At 44.0% G+C, this 17906-nt stretch overlaps 4 protein-coding genes across 13 annotated transcripts in view; 2 read left to right on the forward strand and 2 right to left on the reverse strand.

The window, feature by feature from the left end:
- Window positions 1-13381, forward strand: part of LOC6546377 (potassium voltage-gated channel protein Shab) — a 56711-nt gene extending 43330 nt beyond the window's left edge. Inside the window, exons 6-13 of one of the 8 annotated variants that reach the window (XM_026977858.1) lie at window positions 1507-1643; window positions 2094-2516; window positions 5720-5833; window positions 8429-9599; window positions 9680-9873; window positions 9935-10205; window positions 10591-10649; window positions 11059-11154. In XM_026977858.1, coding sequence (XP_026833659.1) covers window positions 1507-1643; window positions 2094-2516; window positions 5720-5833; window positions 8429-9599; window positions 9680-9873; window positions 9935-10205; window positions 10591-10649; window positions 11059-11088 — 2399 coding nt within the window. In that variant the 3' untranslated portion in view covers window positions 11089-11154. The other 7 variants (XM_015158172.2, XM_015158183.2, XM_015158179.2 and 4 more) reach the window with 7 other exon arrangements.
- On the reverse strand, window positions 2611-7525 carry LOC6546378 (zinc finger protein 853). The gene is made up of 4 exons (XM_001971287.3): window positions 7497-7525; window positions 5150-5357; window positions 4912-5094; window positions 2611-4848 (listed from the first exon to the last, which is right to left on the reverse strand). Exons 2-4 carry the CDS (start codon window positions 5175-5177, stop codon window positions 3953-3955), a joined length of 1107 nt encoding a protein of 368 aa, XP_001971323.2. The 5' UTR covers window positions 5178-5357; window positions 7497-7525; the 3' UTR covers window positions 2611-3952.
- Window positions 13382-13462: 81 nt separating the features above from the next.
- LOC6546364 lies at window positions 13463-14828 on the reverse strand. 3 transcript variants are annotated; one of them, XM_026977862.1, is made up of 3 exons: window positions 14334-14828; window positions 13911-14273; window positions 13463-13688 (listed from the first exon to the last, which is right to left on the reverse strand). In XM_026977862.1, coding segments are annotated over exons 1-3 (753 nt in total). In that variant the 5' UTR covers window positions 14722-14828; the 3' UTR covers window positions 13463-13686. The 3 variants fall into 3 exon arrangements, with proteins under 3 accessions (XP_026833663.1, XP_026833664.1, XP_026833662.1); XM_026977863.1 differs by lacking the exon at window positions 13911-14273 and having other exon boundaries at window positions 14550-14803; XM_026977861.1 differs by lacking the exon at window positions 13911-14273 and having other exon boundaries at window positions 14490-14803.
- A 466-nt stretch (window positions 14829-15294) lies between these two features.
- LOC6546365 (odorant receptor 63a) lies at window positions 15295-17473 on the forward strand. The gene is made up of 10 exons (XM_001971290.3): window positions 15295-15631; window positions 15691-15787; window positions 15852-15996; window positions 16046-16240; window positions 16314-16418; window positions 16479-16644; window positions 16694-16799; window positions 16853-16957; window positions 17028-17183; window positions 17259-17473. Exons 1-10 carry the CDS (start codon window positions 15501-15503, stop codon window positions 17313-17315), a joined length of 1263 nt encoding a protein of 420 aa, XP_001971326.1. The 5' UTR covers window positions 15295-15500; the 3' UTR covers window positions 17316-17473.
- Window positions 17474-17906: the final 433 nt, after the last annotated feature.

Consider the following 17906-nt stretch of genomic DNA (forward strand, 5'->3'; position numbering starts at 1 on the left):
AACTGTGTACTGTACTCGTACTTTTGTGTACTACTGTTAAAGCCGTAAACAACTTTGTGTGTCTGTGAAATTAGCAATAAAACCAAAACCCAACTGCGCTGTATTATTTCATTGTACCAGCTAATCCAAACATACCGCCAATCCATGAGTGTCTATATATTTGGTGTTTGAAGCTTGGCCAGATTTTGAGTTCAAGCCTTGAATGCAGGAATGGCCACAGTGAGGAGCCAATTTCATTCGCTGACTCATCAGGAGAGGTTTTTCTTTCCATTTTTCTCATTAACATTCCCTTCGTATTTCGGTCTAATTATACAAGATCACACACCTGAACGTGAATGGCGTAAATGACCATGAATCGGAATTTTGTCTATTTGAAATTTAAAACCAAGAGAGCAGTGTTTCGCACATTTGTTTTGCCGCGTCCATTCAAAGCACTTGACATTTCAGACACTCACAAAAATCACAAATAGTTTCAAGTTTCATATTAAAAGACTGATAAATATTTTACAGATTTTTAAGAACTTTCTTATGTCCTCTCATACTTCTTGTACAAAAATCCATTTCTAGATAAATAAAATCTTCATTTTTCCACTGGACTTTCGCTACCCTTTCTAAAAAAAACTGTAAATAGCCAATCAAACTTAAATTTCAATGAAAACATATTAGTTATTTGGACAAAAATGAAGGGAAATTAAATTAAATGAATTTTCCGCAGGATATTCAGTTCGTTTCTGTTTTGTATCTACTATATTCAATAGAAATGTTACTATTAGCTTAGTCTGACTACTAACTTTATGACTTTCTAGACTATAATCTATTGTTATAGTAGTCCTTACCAGCCAATAGCATCACCAGTTAACTAAATGTTGTTCTAACCCATTTGACCACACCCAAGAGTAAGCCCAAATTAAACCTGAACTATAGACGTCGTTCTTCAATGTTGTCCTCACTGTATCCCACTAATCTAAACTAAATCTAACTTAGCCCCAAACGTTTTTGTGGTCGCCGTCGTCATCGTCGTCGTAACAAATATTTATCAAAATATAGCGAAAAATAAGTACATTCATGGAACTCATTTATATTTCTTTTTTCCCTCTTTTGATTTGAAACGAAAAACCAAACCAAACCAAACAAATCCAAAACCCGCTCTAACTCATTTTAAACTATATACGATATATATAACCCTGTGTATATACCACCACTGACGTCTGTCGGCTAAACAAATGCGAAACGAAATGGCGACAAAATGCATTCATGGCTTCTTTGCGTGAACTCCGAAAACCAAAACCAAAACCAAACAAACCGATCGTGAATTTGAAATATAACCTGATAACCCGATAATAACCCGACTACACGTTAACACGTTAACACACCCACCCACACCGATACACCCACCCACCACCACCACAAACACACACGAATGCCAAGCAGAAAAGCGCGAGAGTCACACACGATCACTCAAAAATTGGCACCGTTTAACCCACGCGCTCCGCCGATCGCCCACAGGCCACAATCTCTCGCAAACGGACGGCAACAGCACCGAAGGCGAGTCCACCAGCGGACGCAATCCGGCCACCACCGGAACCGGATGCTACAAGAATTACGACCACGTAGCCAACCTGCGCAACTCCAACCTGCACAACGTAAGTCAGCCTCAAGGGAACTTGGCGGCAAGTATCCCTTATAAGTCCTCCTCAATATCGAAAGCTTTAGTTTCCCTGTACAATGTTCAATGTACAATGTACATATGTTCACCTATAAAATTCTACATATCTGTAAGATATATGTGCGTACTTCCGGTACAACTAACTCTCTTCAGATGGAATTTGAAGTAGGGCCCCATGAGCAATTTAATTGCCCAGATAAACCCAATTAATAGCAGTAGATTTAGAACTTTTTACATTTTTCGTTAAGCTACAATAGTACTATAATAATCATTTTAAGCATAAGTTTCTCATGGTTCCCCATTTCCAAGAATTGGAATCATGCCTTGTAAGTACGAAGTGCCCTAAAAATTGTAAGGAAATGGTCCCTCCTAAGCGCCTTTAACATCTTTGCCGGGAAACATACTAACCCCATCTCCTTTCGTTTAGCGACGCGGATCCAGCTCTGAGCAGGATGCAGTGCCGCCGTATAGCTTCGACAATCCCAATGCCCGCCAGACCTCGATGATGGCCATGGAGAGCTATCGCCGCGAGCAGCAGGCATTGCTGCTGCAGCAGCAACAGCAACAGCAGCAGCAGCAACAGATGTTGCAGATGCAGCAGACCCAGCAAAAGGCCCCCAACGGAAATGGAGGTGCAACCGGAGGAGGAGTGGCCAACAACCTGGCCATGGTGGCCGCATCCAGTGCGGCAACAGCCGTGGCCACAGCCACCAATGCCACCAATGCCAGTAACACCGCCCCCGGGTCAGAGGGCGCCGAGGGAGGCGGAGACGGAGATGGGGGCGGGGTTGATGACGACAACCTGTCCCAGGCGAAGGGACTGCCCATCCAGATGATGATCACGCCCGGGGTAAGTCTGCGAATTAAGGGGAGATACCAAGTCATTGCCATACTCGCAATCGTATTTCTTGAATATCTTAATGTTTTCAAAGTTCCTAAATCGTAATCCTATGTATTAGTAAATGTGAAGCCGTTGAACTGGATCGAAATATATTCAAATAATAATTCTAATTATATCCCAATTATTACTCACGTTTGGTTCCTCCTCATTTGCCAACTGTTAGTCGGGTAAATTCGTTTTGAGTTTCAGCTCTTGAATACCACAAACTTTGGTGTCCTTTGGTTAAGTATTCCTGAGTTTCCCCCATTGGCTGCCTCTTTTTGTAGTTTTAGTATCCCTAGTCTGTTTAGCTTCACGTTCTCTCTTGAGTTTATTCAAACAAATTCCAACCACCACAAAAATATAACCAGAAAAATAACAAACGATTAAAAAAAAACTTAAGACTCTTGAGGAGAAAATCAAGTACTTTAACAACATTCACACATTTCAACTTTTAGATTTTACGGGGACGCAGTAAGGAGGTACATTCAAAGTATACACAAAGAACTCAACCTACTCTAATACTCTACTCTACTCAACTCGAATGCATTTGTGCCACAGCTATATATTTTAATATTTTGAATGGATTTGCAGATTGATTGTCTTCTTTTAAGTGGCTGAATCAATGCTACAAAAATTTATTTTTTTGGGCGAACGTGCAATTGCATTTATGGATTTTCCAAATCGTACTGAATGCCTATCTGATCGAATAAATAATAAAAGCTGCATAGAACCGATGAGTTTTAAGCATATTATTTTGTTATAATATCCAAATTATAAGATATTCAACTCAAATCTGAATTAATACTTTTTGTTTCGGTATCAGTTCATATGTTATGGGTACTGGTTAATTTACAAGAGACCAGGAATGAATTTTGGTTCTATATTCCAGCTTGGAAATATTTATCAGATATAAATATCCTTCAAACCCATAATTTTTTTATTAGAAAAAGAGTGTTTTATGTGTAAATTGTAGATACTATTTTTTTAATAAGGATTTTGCTTTTAAGAATATATAGTTTTAGAACTAATAATTGTGGTCCTGCCTTTAACATTTTTCCAGTCTGTAAGCCAATATTTTTGCTCTGCTAACTTCATAATCTCGAAAAGAAGAACTCATCTGATGAAATGCGAATTGATTTTGTACAATTTATACATTTTTGCTAAAGAAGATTCCTTCTCTAAACCATACACTCACGTTTCATCACAACCACAATGCAATATCAATCGACATTACTGATAATTATATATATTAATCAGACAAAAAACCACACAGCAATGGGAGTAGTTAGCAACGAAAATCACATGATGATTTAAATGAAATATATGATTTTATGGAAAGAAGTAATGCTAAAAGAAGCTTATAAAAATATAGAAAAATAATACTTATGAATATTTAACTGCAGCTAAGTGTAATCAAAGTTGGCATAGTGATGAACCCTAGGCAAGCTGATGAAATCGTTGGGAGTAGCTCCATTTGAGGGATTCGCAGGTGCCGGACCCTGGTTTTGGGTCTGTCCTTGGCCCTGCTCTTGACCTTGAACCTGACCCATCTGCTGCTGCTGCTGCAAGAGCATCTGTTGCTGATGACTCGCCGTTCCCGGCAGACTGGGTGCAATAATGGGTACGGCTGTGGGTCGATCATAATGCTGCAGTGGCTGCTTCAGCTTGTCCAGAAGAGCATGGAGATCCACTGTGAGTTTCGGCTGAACGATGCCCTCCGCCGCCTGGAGACCCACCATTTGCGAGGACAGCGCGTCCACATCCTGGCGAGCGGCGAACAGCAGCTGATCATGGGCCGCCAGCTGGAGCTGGGCGATCTGAGCCCGAATTGCCGAGGCAGCCACTTCCTGCTGGGCCGTGTGCAATGAGGCGGTGATGCTGCGCACATGGTTGGCCGACTCCTCGAGCTGCGACTGCGCAGCTGAGGCCACCGACTGAGCCTTCCTGATCTCGGTGGCCTCCAGTTGGACCCTCGCCTGGGCCACGTACAGATGCTGGACGAGATTGCGCAGCTCCTGGCGCCTCTGCTCAGTCTCATCCTGCTCGTAGTAGGCATTGGGTGTTCCCTGGCTGATCCTGCTTAAGCCACATCCGTTCGGCTGCTGCTGCTGCTGCTGCTGCTGCAGCTGCATGTTCTGCAACTCGACTTGCTGCGGTTGCTGCTGCCAGTTTGATTGGTAGAAGTCGGAAAGGGGGGATACAGGGACAGCTGGGGATAGGCTCTGGGCAGCGAGATTGGGGCCCATTTGGCCGGTGTTCATCACGTTTTCATCCGATGGCTGAAAGCCCGTGCCAGAAGCTAAGGAGATTAGCGGTGCCAGGACTTAGAAGGTTCTCCTGTACTTAACATTAGTCTACGCACCAATTGGATCGGCATCCAGCAGGCCTTCAGGATTTGAACGCTCCACTCTCTGCTTTCCATAAGTATTTACACAGGCATTTCCCTCGAAATCTCCGTTCTGAAAGAAATGCGTCTTTTCGCGACTCTGCATACCGCTTGGTTGAGCTTCTATGCCGATTGCGCAGATAATTATGGACAGTTGAACTGCTGGTACATCGCATTAAATGCCTGAAAATGTCCCAGAAGGGTTTGCACTCACCGATCCACTGCAGATTGCTTAGGCGCATTTAGAGCACATTTAGACCAGTTTGAGTCTGCTACAGCAACCATTGAGTTGGATATAATTACCAACCAATCAGTAACTTTTACATAGGATATTATTAAGTTTTCACCAGGAATAAATCAAGGGGTGTATGGCAATCAAATGTTCACCTACTGTGTTGGCATACGTTTCGTGTGAAGTTTAGCTGAAGAAATAGTTTTAAACGTAAGCAATATTATTATATTTGTAGATATTTTTAGTGTGCAATGATAGGATCAGCTCCGTAGCATACCTATAGCCACAAACACCACCACTAGCTGGCAACACCTACACCCTCACACAGCTTGAGCCGCATGCAAACCGGCCTGTTATACCCTTTTCTTGCTAACCTCTTTTCCAAATACCTAACTACTTCTAACCCCGAGAGTTACTACGCATGCGGCATGCCCTGCATTCGGCGATCCTTCTGTACATAAGCCTAGATTTATATATATGCGAACTGTTAACGAGCGAAGCGAAACGAAACACTCACGTGGTGCCACCATCCCCACACCCAACTATTTATAGGAAGTGGCCGAGCTGCGTCGCCAGGTGGCCCTGGAGAACCTGCAGAACCAGCGGATGGACAACCTGGAGCAGGACGTGCCCGTGGAATTCGAGTGCTGTTTCTGCACGACCAAGGTAACGGGGGGTTTGGGTCCCACAGAATCCAACCCCAAGCCCAAAACGTAGCTGTGACCCACCACCCAATGTTCCCGTTTGCAATGTTCGAGCCGCTTTTCCGTGTACTGTGCTCTGTGTTTAGTCGCATGTCTGCACCCGATTATCCTTATCATTGCTCTTTGTTTGCGTTTACTTTACCGACTAATCTCCACTAAACCGAACTAACATCATGCCCAGCCTGTATATAGCGCCGCATAAACGCCATTGGCAGACTGTGAACTTGTTAACCCAGCGCATTGAACTCCAACCCAGACAAGACTTTCAATTCAGGAGTGTCACAGAAATCCCATTTCAGTTGCGTATACATCTCCTTTTTTAGTTACTATTTAGAAATTGTAAAGTATTGATACGTTTCTGTGGCACTGACGTCTGAAAATCAGTAGAGCCCTGAGCTTCTCGCATAGGTCCTGCTAAACAATAGGCGACCCCGTACTCGACCCGAAGTAGTTGGATTGGTAGAGCAGCGATTACGATACCAACCGAACGTTGTTGCAGGATCGCATTTGTGTGTTCCACGACAAGGAGTATAGCATCAAGCGGCTGGCCCGACCTCCGCCCTCGCCTAAGAACTATATGGCCCTCAAGCGGATGCTCGAGGAGGGCACGATCGATATATACTATCTGTGAGGCAGCATGGTAGCACCCGAGATGGTAACACCCTGGAAATACAAAGTGTTGTCCCATCCTTACGATCGTTTTGTTTCACGTTCTGTTTTTTCATTTCACTTTTGATTTCCGTTTGGTTCTGTTTTGGCTTCCTGTGAGATTGGAATTGGATTGGAAATGGAAATTTTATGTTGACCTTGTTTCTTTTTCGTTTCTTTTCTTAAAGGGTTTGCCGGGATGCCATGGCGAGTGTATTCCATTGCGCGCGAATAGCGTTTAGCCAGATTCTCAAGATCCCGACGAGTTCGATATAGAATCGAGAAATCGAGAGTACTTAGTATGCCGGGCGCATCGAATGCGTGACCGGCACTGCGAATTGCGATTAGACGTTAACTAGCTTTAAACTACCAAGAACAAATTACAACTAAATGTTATTATTACTGCTATGATTATACTGTTAAACTGTTTATATTATCAACGGGCCTGGCGTGACGTGAAAGCTAAAGAAAGACATAGCGAATTCTAAGAATTTAATTAAATTAACTAAAGCCTAATCTACCATCTAGAAACGCAACCAGGAGTGGAGAGCAAAGCAAAACAAAGCAGCATGTGTTATTATTTAATTTAATTTATATTTAATTTAACTCTGTACCAAGTGACCGAAGCTTGAGGGCTTGACGAAAGTTTAAATCGATTATTTTCATTTACACTAAGCACGTAATTACAACTAGCCTAATACCTAAATATTTATATCCTAGCAAAATGGCCTAAGCCCTAATTATAGTAGCTGCAACTTGCAAACGCCAAATACCAGAAAACCAGATACCAGCAAAACAACGAGTATACTCGTACATAACTATGAAATCCAAATATACAATTGTTTAGTTACTGGAGCTACCGATGTTATAGCTCTCTTGATTATTAGTCGTTTATTTCTCTGTTATCACTCATCAAAAACAATTCAAAGAAACAACCACAAACAGAATGAACAAATTATGCAAATAAAAATACAAACAAACGAATTCATTTCTGTTGAACAACTCTATCTATTCGCACTCGACTTTCTGGCACTCCACTATCTCTTCTGATTGTTTCCGTATTGCTCGCCTAGAAATTTTCCCTTTTGGTTTCGGTAACTAACTCGCTAAGAGTACTTAACTATATTTAACGTTCGAGTATGGAACCACTTCGAAGACAACTCCAGCGGTTTGGTAAGTAGGACGTTCTCACGTCTGAGTACTGAAAGATTGAACTTCGTGCGTTTGCTCAACTTGGGGATCCATCAGATCCGAAAACATAGCAAGAAACATCTAAGTCACAAACTTTTTGTATGAAAACCAACTTATCTTTCGATTTAAAATGATCCATTTATTTCTACTTAATTAAGCACTTCTAATAAGTTTTCTTTATTATCGATATTTAATTATTTAATAAAGTAATCCCACTTTCTCCGCCTCGAATAGCAAGTTGAGAACTCGCACCGCCTTCGTTTTCATTTATTAAATATTACTGAGTGTTAACAATAAATAGCGCTGCACGTTTGAGTTTTACTTGGCGCCTCCTAGTTGCATGTTAATTTTTGTTACTCAAGCGAAATAATAAGGAAATAATTCGCACACAATAAAAACCTAACTCCAGACAACAGGTACACCAAACTAAATCAGACACTAACAAGCAGCCAGAAAACATCCCAAAACACGCAAATAATGTATGAAATTATGGCCCCGTGATACTTCATAGAGAGATAAAACAGATGTGGCAGAGTTTCACTTAAGATTCACTTAACATAAATGCCATAATACATGTTGCATGCACATCAGCTATTGTAAAGATTAGTTGGTGGCTATAAATCCAACTCTACCATATCTGTTATATCTCGGGCCTCCAGTTTGCTTAGGCGACTTTATCTGACACTGTATCCCCATCCCGAACCCCCACTCGTTGCAGGACTTCAAGGAATTCACCGACGCGGAGGGCGTGATCTCACTGCCCACCTCCGACTTCCACAAGCCGATCTGTCTGGAGATGCGCCTGGCGGCAGCGGGTCGTCAAACAGGTGCCTATGGGCTCCTCTCACCTCTGCCAGCCCCACTACCGCCGCTCCACGGTCCGCTCCTGGCCCTGCCCCCGCCACCGCCACTGCCCCCATCGTCCTGCGCCGCCGTCCTTTTGCCCGCCATTTCGCAGTCCTCGTCCACATCGTCGTCATATGGCACCACCACGTCCACCACCATTGCCCTGCCCCTAGATATGTCCCTCAGATACGGGGCCACCATCTGCAGTTCGTCCAACTTCAACCACAACTACAACAACAACTTCAACACCACCACAGTGGGCGGCGGTGCCAATGGGACGCTCCTCTTCGGCGGCAACTACAATGGCAGCAATAACAACAATGCCGACCTGGCCAGCGTGGATAGCTCGGACACCTATGCCAGCTGCCAGACGCATCCCTTCCTGTCCCAAGGAGACCTCACGGCGGACTTCAATGACGAGGCCTGCGCGCTGGACATCGACATGGATAACCTGTACATAAATCCCCTGGAAAGGGAGCAGCACCAGGGTATCAGCAGCTCCACTGGCTTCATTGTGGGCCTGCCAAGCACCAATTCATCGGGTGGACTGCGTGCCCAGGTGAAGAAGAGTGCCTCGGGAGATACGGCCCTCAGGAACTTGGCCGCCGGAGGCGGAGGAGCCGGCGGCTTGAGTCCCCTGGACGACGTCTACCAGAGCTTTGATGTCCAGGAGCGGGGAAGTCGGGTCAGCTTGAACGAGAACTCAGTGCCAAAGCATCGGAAGACGCGGTTCCAGCAGAGCTTCACCGCCATGCGACCAAGTGGAGCGGCCGGCGTCCTTGGAAGCAGTGTCCTGGGGGGCATGCGCCTCCGTGCCCGCTTCGAGGACACCAAGCTGGACGACGAGACGGGGGCTCGAAGGGAGGGAGAACTGGCCGGATGTTCCGGCAGTCCGGCGGCCAGCGGATCCAGCGGTTCCGGCGGATTCGGCGGTCAAGGACCCAAGAAGAAGCGCTCGGTATTCATGCCGGGCAAGAGCTTAGCCACTGCCACCAAACTGATCAACCAGCATTTGTTTGGCATACAGAATGTGGGCGCCAAAGGTGGGTATTTTCCCTAAAAATTTCAACAAAGCAATATATTAGCTGATGATTGATCGAACTAATCAAAACTCTACCCACAGCCAAGTTCGAGAGCAAGCATTCCTCATCGATAGACTCGATTGACGCCTCGCCCAATCTGGAGCACCATCGGCGCTCCAAGTCGATCCTGAAAAACAAGTCTGATATCTCGCGCGTCCTGTCCGATCCGGAAAGTGAGCGTCTCCTGGCGGACAACATGTCCGGCTCCGGCGTCTCCGACAACGGCACCGTTATGGTAAAATATCCTAATACAAGTAATATATTGAATTCAAATACTAATTGTCTTGCGCTTACAGGGCGAATCCGGCAGCGATTACTCACCGAATAAATTACCTCATTCAGTTTTAGCTAAGTCTATATCCCCACCACCCCTCAGGCACCGCACCCTAATGCACCAGCGCTCAGGACCAGCGACCTTGCAATCGAAGCCCACAAAGTTCCAGACCCCTCGCTATCCCGAGGAGCAGGCGCTGCGCCAGGTGAAGCCGCTGCTCTCGCGAGGACCTCCTTCCACGTCCGCATCCGCAGGATCGGCGGATGGCCAGCAGACCAGGGACAGCAGTCTGGGTAGGTGGTGGTGGAACTAGGTGGCCAGCTGCCAGTGATGAAGGATGCGCCATAATATCTGGCCTAGCATTATACATTGAATATTAACCTTTAGGATGATGGGGTATACATTCCATCACTGTCGGCTGGCCTTCTTCCATCTTTGTCTCTTTCGCCCCCTCTTTCTTCTCTCTGTCTCATCCTGTAAGTGCGTCCTGGGGCTTCTTTCGGCCAGGACGAAACCAAAATATCATCTACAATCGTCTTTTTATCTCTCCCGTCTCCCCCGCTTGCTGGCTGGCTGTCAGTCACCGTCTTCGATGCCGGCTTCTGAACTCCGAACTCCCGAACTCCACCCATCGCCACCCACATCCGCATGACCACCGCATGACCCATGAACCCACAGAAACAGACACTGACACACTAGATCTCCCCGGAGAACGGAGGCCTTCGGGCGGGCGACCTGTTAGTATTACCGATCCGATCTATAGTGCTTACCATTGGCGATCCGCATCGATCGCTACCGTGCCGCACCAAACTCACCCGTTGGATTGTCCAGATTCGTTTAGCACCCAGCTGGGATTATCCACATCCGAGCGCGATATCGATGTGAACAGCTTTAGAACTTGAGCTCACACACTTCACACTCACACGCCTCACACAAAATCACCCACATGCCGCTTCCTGTTTAGCACCTCGATAAGAACTAACCCATTTTATGGTCGCAAAATCTTCAATACATATAAGTTTTAAATCAAAGTAATATTTCCTCATAAAATGAGTTAGGCCTCTTACTCACTCATCCTGTGTAATCGGTTGTGCGCTGACATATCTGTATAATCAACCCACTAATCTAACCCATCTTGCCACACAGACTCGGAGACGACCTTTACATCGCCAGTGAGCCATCGCGCTGGCGAAGATGCCCCGACTGCTCCTCCAAGCCAAGCTGCAGTGCCACCTGGCCAGGAGGATCGTGAGGAGGAGGGAGAGGCAGAGGCCAACGACGAGCAGAGGGCTCTTCTCCAAGGAGGCGACGCCGAGGAGGCGAAGAGGGCGGGGAACGAGGGCACGTAGCAATTAGGGACCCACACACAAACCGACACCCAGAAGATGTAAAAAAGAAACCCTTTTCCACGGGAAATCCTCACACCACACAACACACACTCACACACACAAAGCATACAAAGGGAAAACTCAAAGTGATAGCAAAGTTAGCAAACATGGAATGTGAATTATATAAAAGCAATGAACAGTATCCTAGTCTAGAGATGGTGGGACGATCCCTAGCAGATCCCCGGAATTCGATCTGCGTATTTTTACAACTAGAAAAGAAAACAGAAAACAGAGCAACCCGAACTGCAATGTAAGTGTTGCGGAGCCGCGCATGTCGTACAAACAGCAAAACAGCAAAAATATTATTAATACCATACGATAGATCGAGTAACTATGAACGTGAAGCTACCCTGTATATAGCAGAGCCCAATCCACTCGTGTACAGAGCAAACTTTATTTACCGCCTTCGAGACACAGCTAACCGAAAGTATATAGACGAAGTCACCATAAAGCCTAAATAGCAACAAATGAAACCGAAATATTCATATTTTGAATGCAACTTATAAGTATATACAATATAGAATATACACGCATCGCAATTGCAGTTCGCATATTTACACATTATATATACAAACTAAGCGATATATAAATATAGCTCCAACTATTTTTCAAACCACGCTCTAATCCCCGCAGATCGGAGGCTTGAGGGGTTACAGAGGAGGAGGGGATGCGACACCCCCGGACATCCCATTAGATACAAATTAGATCCGCATGGCCATGCATATATCTGTATGTAAATCGTTCGTACGCGTATCGTTCAAATTCATTATGTCAAAAGTAGTTGAAAATCGTTGGTTCGTTTCTATATCTATAAGTACTTGTGCGTGTGTGTAGAGCTTAGGGCTTATCGATAGAGCTTGGCTTGGCTTAGTCCCCTGATATAATCTGAGTTGCCACCTATAAAGTAGAGATTGAGGTTGGTTGGGAAAATGCAATATTGCTTGGATGTAGATGTTGTTATCTGTTATGTGGGTGAGATAATGCCTTTCCAGGGTATGTGGTTGCGTTGCCATCTATGTGGCACATCTATCGAAAAACACGGGATCGCATTGTACCAACCCACATACTGTTAGTTAGTTATGAAGCGTGTGTGCGTTATGTATGTTAGTTAGTTGAGTTAGTTAGATAGTTGACTTGATGTTTAGTTCCCTAGTCCGTTCTCCGAATACGTAAGCAATAAAATTGGAAGCCTCGCCAAGGGACTTTCCCCGTTCGAGGAGCGTGTTAGTCAATTATTGCAACCCAAGTTGTTTTTCCACATTCCATTAAGTGTATGCGTGCGAGAGTGTTTCGGCTTAGGTGTTCTAGTATACCGATTTGGCAGGTTTCCATATCCTCCATGGGTTATCCCGACCGATCTGTCCAACTGGCTTGCGTTTGTCCTGTTTAGTTGCCTCTGCTCGGCCAGCGATGAGCCAGGATGCGAGTTAGCCTCTTAGAAACATATCAGTAAAGGGAATACGAACTCACACACTCACTCACTCACCACTCACCACTCACCACTCACCCATACCTAACACCTCTCACAGATACACCACATGCGAACACACCCAAAGCCACAAACGAACAAACACCACACTGTAAGAAAACTACACAAATTTTATTACGAGACGATAATAAGATGTCTCAACGTCCGCTTTTCGAATTGATAAGAACACAAGCATTGACACAACAGAACTAAGCAAAAAAGATAAAACCAATGCAAAAACCTTATTCGATAACTAATGTTAAAGCCAAGAACTCGAGGTAATATAGTTAAACATTTTTAGAAATATGTGTACGTATTAACAAATGCTTGAGGCATCCACAAATTTTGTAAGCAATTCATTTAGGATTATCTACACGGTTTTTTGGTGAGCACCGGCCACATTCCGCCACTGCATAATATTAATTGTAACTTTTGTAAATATTTATTTCATATACAAGCCCCTAAATCGAAGTTTCTGTTATATTATTTTGTAAACCATTTACGCCAGCAGCAAACGAATTGAACTTGAATTCAAACTAACGAGATATACTAAGTAAATGAAGAGCAGAGCAAATACACGTGCAAAAGCAACATGTTATTAATATTTAAATTATTTACCTAACGATACATACATTTTAATGTAGTCTGATGGCGGCGACGATTGTAAATCAGCTAAATTGAATAACGGAAATCGTTGACAAGCATACAAATTTATTAAAGCGTATTCAAATCTATATGAGCGAAAAGTCATGAAAATATATAAATCATTGAGTAACACTTCAAAGTTGTCCTTATTTCAGTGATGATAAAGGAATGGTGAGCATTTGCAGTTTAAGTTCTTTCGGAACTGAAGAGAAGTAGAATATGGGGTCTCAAGTCTGCCGGCGATATTCGAAGTAGGCTCCATCGATTAGTTGTCTCTAAAATAAAAACACAAAAACCTTTTTGATATCATAAAAGAACATTGAGGGCACCTACATTTTCTTCAGACAAAGGTGGATTCAAATATGTGTGCAATTGAAGGGGGTTTTGTTGGCTAGGATCTCGAACCGATATAATACTCCTAAAGAGATTTGCAATGGAATCGTGTGGCTGTTCTCCGTGATTTATGTAGTAGCAGGATAGGAATTGCAACTTCTTACACTTTTTTATGATTTCTATGATTTCCATTGGAGATATGTAGCTGAAGATATTCTCCACATAAAGCGATCGGAGTTCAGTTAAATTGGTCAAAGGCTCTAGACAATTGGGTCCACCAACATTTATCGACAGTTTCCTCAAAGATACCATCTGCGATATCAGCTCATAATCAGATCGAAGTCTAAGGCAAGTTCCCCGAATCCATAGGTCTTCCATTTTGGGAAAGCATTTCAAGATTGTTTTAACACAATCGGAACACTTGGCGAATCCAGTAAGTCGAAGCTCGCGCACATCGGGAATAAGTTGAAAAAAGTCCTCAAGGTAACAAATACAAGATGGGACGTTTACACTCAAATAGTCATGAGCTAAGAACAAAAGTTCATATAATAATGATATCATCGTATATATAAGTTATTAGCTCTTACAGCAAGACGAAAATCGAAACATATCCTCAAGTCTGTATATTTCTCCGAGGCAATACCTCAAATCAATTTTATTCCTTCCTTGTGTGAGAATTCTAAAGTCCTTGACTTTATTTTCTAAAGTATGACCTTGGAAAACTCGCAGAGTTTTTACGTTACTTTTTACGATTCTGAATAGCTTGGTGGCAACCGTGGAGTAATACAATACTGGTTTCTCACCATCGGGGTCGTTTCCATGATGTACTGGGTAAAAGGTTGGCGGTCTATCCAACAGAATCTGTCGAAATCTTGTAAGGGTTTCCGCTAAATTTACGAGATCCTTGAGGCTTAGATACTTAAAAATGTGGTGAAGACAATCGTCGTTTAAATTTAAAATACTTAAGTCAACCATTTCTTCCCGAAGATGTTTTCCACTGCACGGCTTTAATGCAACTGAATCATTTAAACAATGAAGGGGGATTATAACTAAGGGGACCAACAGACCCAAACGATGTTGAAAATATATAGACTAGCAGACTCTATTGCCAAATACCAAATATTTATCTTGGGCACTTAATAATATAAGTGTTCTCAGAAAACTGCTCTTATCTCTTACTATTCAGAGAGATGTTTGCAAATCTGGGGCGCCTTTCTTATCACATTCGGAGATTAGGGATGCGAAAGCCGAAAGTACCTGCAAGGTACCACTCAAGGAATTAAGGAAAATAAAGACAATTTTACATATTGTATACATCCCACGCTTATGAAAATATTTTACATAAGCATATTTATTCTATTTCACCACCATGGCACAAATATTTTCCCAGTGTTCCAGCTTTAAGCTTGCTACCTTGCAGCTTTCAGTGGGAAACCTCTCTGACCAAGAGAAATGAAGAGCTTAGGGCCAGAAATTCCTTTAAGCTTTCACAGGATACCATAACGACCGAACTTGGTGTGGATCTAATTATTGGTCGGGCTAATTAACCACAGGACATGTCGAGAATCACATCACTCACCCTTCTTCGCCTGCCAGCGCAAAGTATTTCAATTATTTAGTGGAAGTTTTACCACGTAATGGGGCGTGGTTTCCTGCCTCGGGCGCTTGAACTATCTAATTAAACCGATGAGCCACGCCCCCCCGATTGCCCCTATAAATGGGCGATTAACACAGATAGGCCTCGATTAGGCGACATGTACTCACCGGAAGAGGAGGCCGAGCTGAAGAGGCGCAACTACCGCAGCATCAGGGAGATGATCCGACTCTCCTATACGGTGGGCTTCAACCTGATGGATCCTTCCCGATGCGGACAGGTGCTCAGAATGTGGGTATATCGAGTCTGGGGAACGGTGGCCTAAAAGATCGTATTTCTCATCCTTTCAGCTGGACAATTGTGCTTAGCCTGAGTAGCTTGGCCTCGCTCTATGGTCACTGGCAAATGCTAGTGAGGTATATTCATGATATTCCACGCATTGGTGAGGTGGGTCGTAAATATTCTTGAAGTCGTATTATCATCATGCGAATATGGTTTATTCATCCTTAAGACCGCTGGCACAGCCCTGCAGTTCCTAGCATCGATAGCAAAGATGTGGTTCTTTCTGTTTGCACATAGAAATATGTACGATCTGTTACGAAAGGCACGGTGCCACGAACTACTACAAAAGTGTGAGCTTTTTGAAAGGATGTCAGGTGAGCTACAGATAGGCGCATTAACCCACTAAAGATACCATTCTTTCAGATCTACCTGTAGCCAAAATAATTCGCAAGCAGGTTGAGTCCACGATGAATTGGTACTGGACCAGCACTCGCCGGCAACTTCTTATCTATTTGTATAGCTGTATTTGCATTACGTTAAACTACTTCATCAACTCCTTCGTAATCAACATCTATCGCTATTTCACGCTTCCCAAAGGATCCTACGACATTATGTTACGTAAATATACTTATTCAACTATCAACCAATTCAAAATGTTATAAACTTCAATTAATAATTTATTCATACTAAGCTTTGCCATCTCTTTATCCTGCCTGGGAGCACAAGGGACTAGAGTTTCCCTACTATCACATACAGATGTATCTAGAAACCTGTTCCTTGTACATCTGCGGCATGTGTGAGTCAATATAGCGGAGGATTTCTTCTCCGTATATAAGCTATTGATATTTCTGATCAGGTGCCGTCAGCTTTGATGGAGTCTTTATTGTTCTGTGCCTTCATAGCGTGGGACTAATGAAGTCCCTCAACCAGATGATAGAACAAGCCACATCTGACTTAGTTCCTCCAGAACGCAGGGTGGAGTACTTGCGATGCTGTATTTATCAGTACCAGCGGGTGGCGAAGTAAGTGACGAAACTGAAAAGTGCGCATTCCATTGAAATCTATTTACAGCTTTGCTGCTGAGGTTAACGACTGCTTTCGGCACATATCTTTCACGCAGTTCCTGCTCAGCCTTTTCAACTGGGGCCTGGCTTTGTTCCAGATGAGCGTGGGATTGGTGAGGTCCTAATCTCCGGGAAGCCCCAAAGAGAACTTAACCTTCGTTCGCAGGGCAACAACAGCAGCATCACCATGATCCGGATGACCATGTACCTGGTGGCAGCCGGCTACCAGATAGTTGTGTACTGCTACAATGGCCAGAGATTTGTGACGGCTGTGGGTGACGTAACGGGGGAATCCGCGCTCTGATTGATGTCTAATTGCGTGACTAATCCCCCTTTTGCAGAGCGAGGAGATTGGCAACGCCTTCTACCAGGTGCGATGGTACGGGGAGTCCCGGGAGTTCCGCCACCTCATCCGCATGATGCTGATGCGCACGAACCGGGGATTCCGGCTGGACGTGTCCTGGTTCATGCAAATGTCCTTGCCCACTCTAATGGCGGTGAGTAGCACAGGTCCTGCAGCTCCACCCCCAAGGCTCCAATCCTACAGCCCGTTCCACTTGATTGATTCGCAGATGGTCCGGACAAGTGGACAGTACTTCCTGCTGCTGCAGAACGTCAACCAGAAATAGGGCACAAAGTTGAATAAAATCGCCGTGTGTGCAGTGACGAAAATGCGTACTGCTTTGAGATAGATTAATTTTCAGGGCAGCACATCAGAGCAGTTGAATACAATGCATGTGTACACTAAAAGAAAAAAAAACTGTATGTCACTGGGAAAATATACGTATAATATATTTCCACAAAGATTTTTTTTAAATATAAAATACTGAGTACTGTCCTGTTTTTGGAAAATAACAGCATGGGAACGCTTTATTTTTCGCTCTGCTTCGTTGACAGGATGCGGAGTCCGGTCAATCAATACTGGAATGTCCGATGTCCCGCGTCCCGTGCTGTCAGTCAGATTGCTCCGCCCATAAGTTTTGATGGTCGTGCGGCGCATTAAAATAATGAAATTGCCAGCAGATAAGGAGCATCGATGCCGCCGCTGCCATTGCCGCTTCTAATCAATTTTATTTATTTGGCCTGGCATCCAACGGATCGGAACAGAGAACTGCGTCGATTGTCTTTATGTTGGAAATGTATATCATTGTATATCAGAATAAATATAAATGCCGCTTTAAATGCCTTCTTACCAGCAAATCGCTTCTTTAATTGTTAGT

Source organism: Drosophila erecta, unplaced genomic scaffold (genome assembly GCF_003286155.1).
Source record: "Drosophila erecta strain 14021-0224.00,06,07 unplaced genomic scaffold, DereRS2 tig00000021-arrow-pilon, whole genome shotgun sequence".
Lineage (NCBI taxonomy): Eukaryota > Metazoa > Arthropoda > Insecta > Diptera > Drosophilidae > Drosophila > Drosophila erecta.